Source organism: Cynara cardunculus, unplaced genomic scaffold, assembly GCF_001531365.2.
Source record: "Cynara cardunculus var. scolymus isolate 2C unplaced genomic scaffold, CcrdV1 Un_Scaffold_4189, whole genome shotgun sequence".
NCBI classification, from domain to species: Eukaryota; Viridiplantae; Streptophyta; class Magnoliopsida; order Asterales; family Asteraceae; genus Cynara; species Cynara cardunculus.
In genome coordinates this window covers 13,264-15,351 of record NW_020201780.1, presented here as the reverse complement: position 1 = coordinate 15,351, position 2,088 = coordinate 13,264, and the positions used below count along the sequence as shown (strand labels likewise).

General features: G+C 34.8%; 1 protein-coding gene across 1 annotated transcript; it reads right to left on the bottom strand.

Annotated features, from left to right (window-relative positions):
• Positions 1 to 935: 935 nt before the first annotated feature.
• LOC112503942 lies at positions 936 to 2,060 on the bottom strand. Its single transcript, XM_025107914.1, has 3 exons — positions 1,913 to 2,060; positions 1,794 to 1,850; positions 936 to 1,393 (listed from the first exon to the last, which is right to left on the bottom strand). The coding sequence occupies exons 1-3, from the start codon at positions 2,058 to 2,060 to the stop codon at positions 936 to 938; spliced, it is 663 nt and encodes a 220-aa protein (XP_024963682.1).
• Positions 2,061 to 2,088: the final 28 nt, after the last annotated feature.

The following is a 2,088-nucleotide window of genomic DNA, read 5'->3' as shown; positions in this document are numbered from 1 at the left end:
TTTTATAAACATATATATAATATATGACATCAATAAATTGTATGCGACACTAAAGTCTTTCTTCTATAACTACAAAGGTGGTGCCTGATTGATTTGATCTTGGCTTCAAAGATCAAAAGTATCAGGAGGTCTCAGCTTCAAATCCAAGGAGGAATAAAAATCCCCTTGTGGCCACGGAGGTTCAAATGCGGTGATTCCGGGCTATCTACAAAAGCAGATGATCGTCCTGAGATTAATCGACTCGCATAACGGGTTAAATATCCAGGTTAAATAAAAAAAAAAATTCTTTTATTGAAATTTTTTTGTATAAGCTTCTACCGCATCAGTTTTAATAAATTTTTTATAAGACATTATATCCATACTTTTTAATTTTTTTATTATATCACTAAAAGTTATGATATAATGTGACAAATAATAATTTATTAAAATTTAAAATCATAATTTCTAATATAAAAGCTTACAACATCAACACATTTTACGTAACACTTGACGCAATCATCAATTCATCGGTGATGGCCATGAGCCAATGACTAGGAGCAAAATTCCTTACGTCCATTTAGTTTGCATGATTTTTAGGATACCAAAGATCCATGTGTAAGATATCTTTTGAGGAACCTGAAAATTCATTTGATTGCAACCAGGTGAGATTTTTTGAGATTGGCTTGGTAACGAGCACAGAGACATGTAGCAAACATAATGTCTGGACGACTACTAGCCAAGTAAAGATGGGACCCGATCATTCCCCGATAATCCGTGACATTGTCAGATTTACCATCAGGGTTGGCATAAATTTTCAAGGGAGGTGCCATTGTAGTTTCCATGGGAGTACAATTGTCAACAGTGGCGGATGCAGAAAAATATATTGTAGGAGGCAGGATATAAAATAAAATAATAATTAACTTCAATTTCATACAAAAATGATAAAAAGTTACCTCTTACAACTGTGCCCTACGACTCTTCATCTTTTGAAATTGCGTAATTACATCATCATTTGAAACTGCGAGAAGTGCTTCTTTTTCTATAGTACATATTATTGCAGCATTCAAAAATTCATCACCGATTTTGTTGCGCAAATCTGATTTCACAATCTTCATAGCAGAAAAACATCTTTCGACTGTTGCAGTAGCAACTGGCAAAACCAAGGCCAACTTCAATAACCGATAGACTAGAGGATAAGTTTGATGCTTTTTTGTTTCCACTAGCAGTCTAGCGAGCTCGGCAATACCACTCAAATTGACAAATCTTTTATCTTGACGCACAATCAAATAGTACATGTTAAGTTGTTTTTCAAGAGTGATCCTTTCCATATGACTAAAATCTTGAGGATACAACTCACTCAACTTCAATAAATCTGATACATTGAATTGCGAAAATGAATCGCATGGGCTCAAAGCTGTATATTTTTAAGCAATTCAATACTTACCTCACTAAATCGATCCCCAAACTCTTGAATTTGCATGTCCACAACAGTGTTGCAAATATCAAACTTGTAATAATGACAATTGGTGATGTTGGTCCTTTGTCTTCCGTTTTTTGAATAACGGTCTTCCATATCCAAAGCCTTAATAYCATTTGCTTCACAAAAAGAATACATTTTCTTCAAAAGTGGATCAAAACAGTTTCTCTAAATTGTTGCAATAGTTGTTTGGTTCCTCTTATCAATGAAACCGCTTCCAAAATATCTTGATCCTTTTTTTGAAGAGCCCGTGACAACAAGTCTGTGACCTCTACAATATGAAACATCAAATGCAAATAAATCACAAAATCAAATGTCTTCAAATATGCTAAAATACCAGTTGCTTGAGTGTGACTAAAACCATTATCCCCGTCCTCTTCAACATACCGGAGCACTTCAACAACATTCGGAAACAAAGCAATCAAGCTCAAAATGGTTTTGTAATGAGAACCCCACCGTGTATCTCCGGCTCGTATAAGAGAAAGCATTTCCCTGTTCCAGTATCAATTTCACACTTACCAATTGCTTCTTGCACTCTATCTTTGTAACTTTGTCGAAGCATGTCTTTACGCTTGCAAGAAGCATTCACCACATTGATCACCATTCCTAACATATTAAAAAAGTTCTCAACT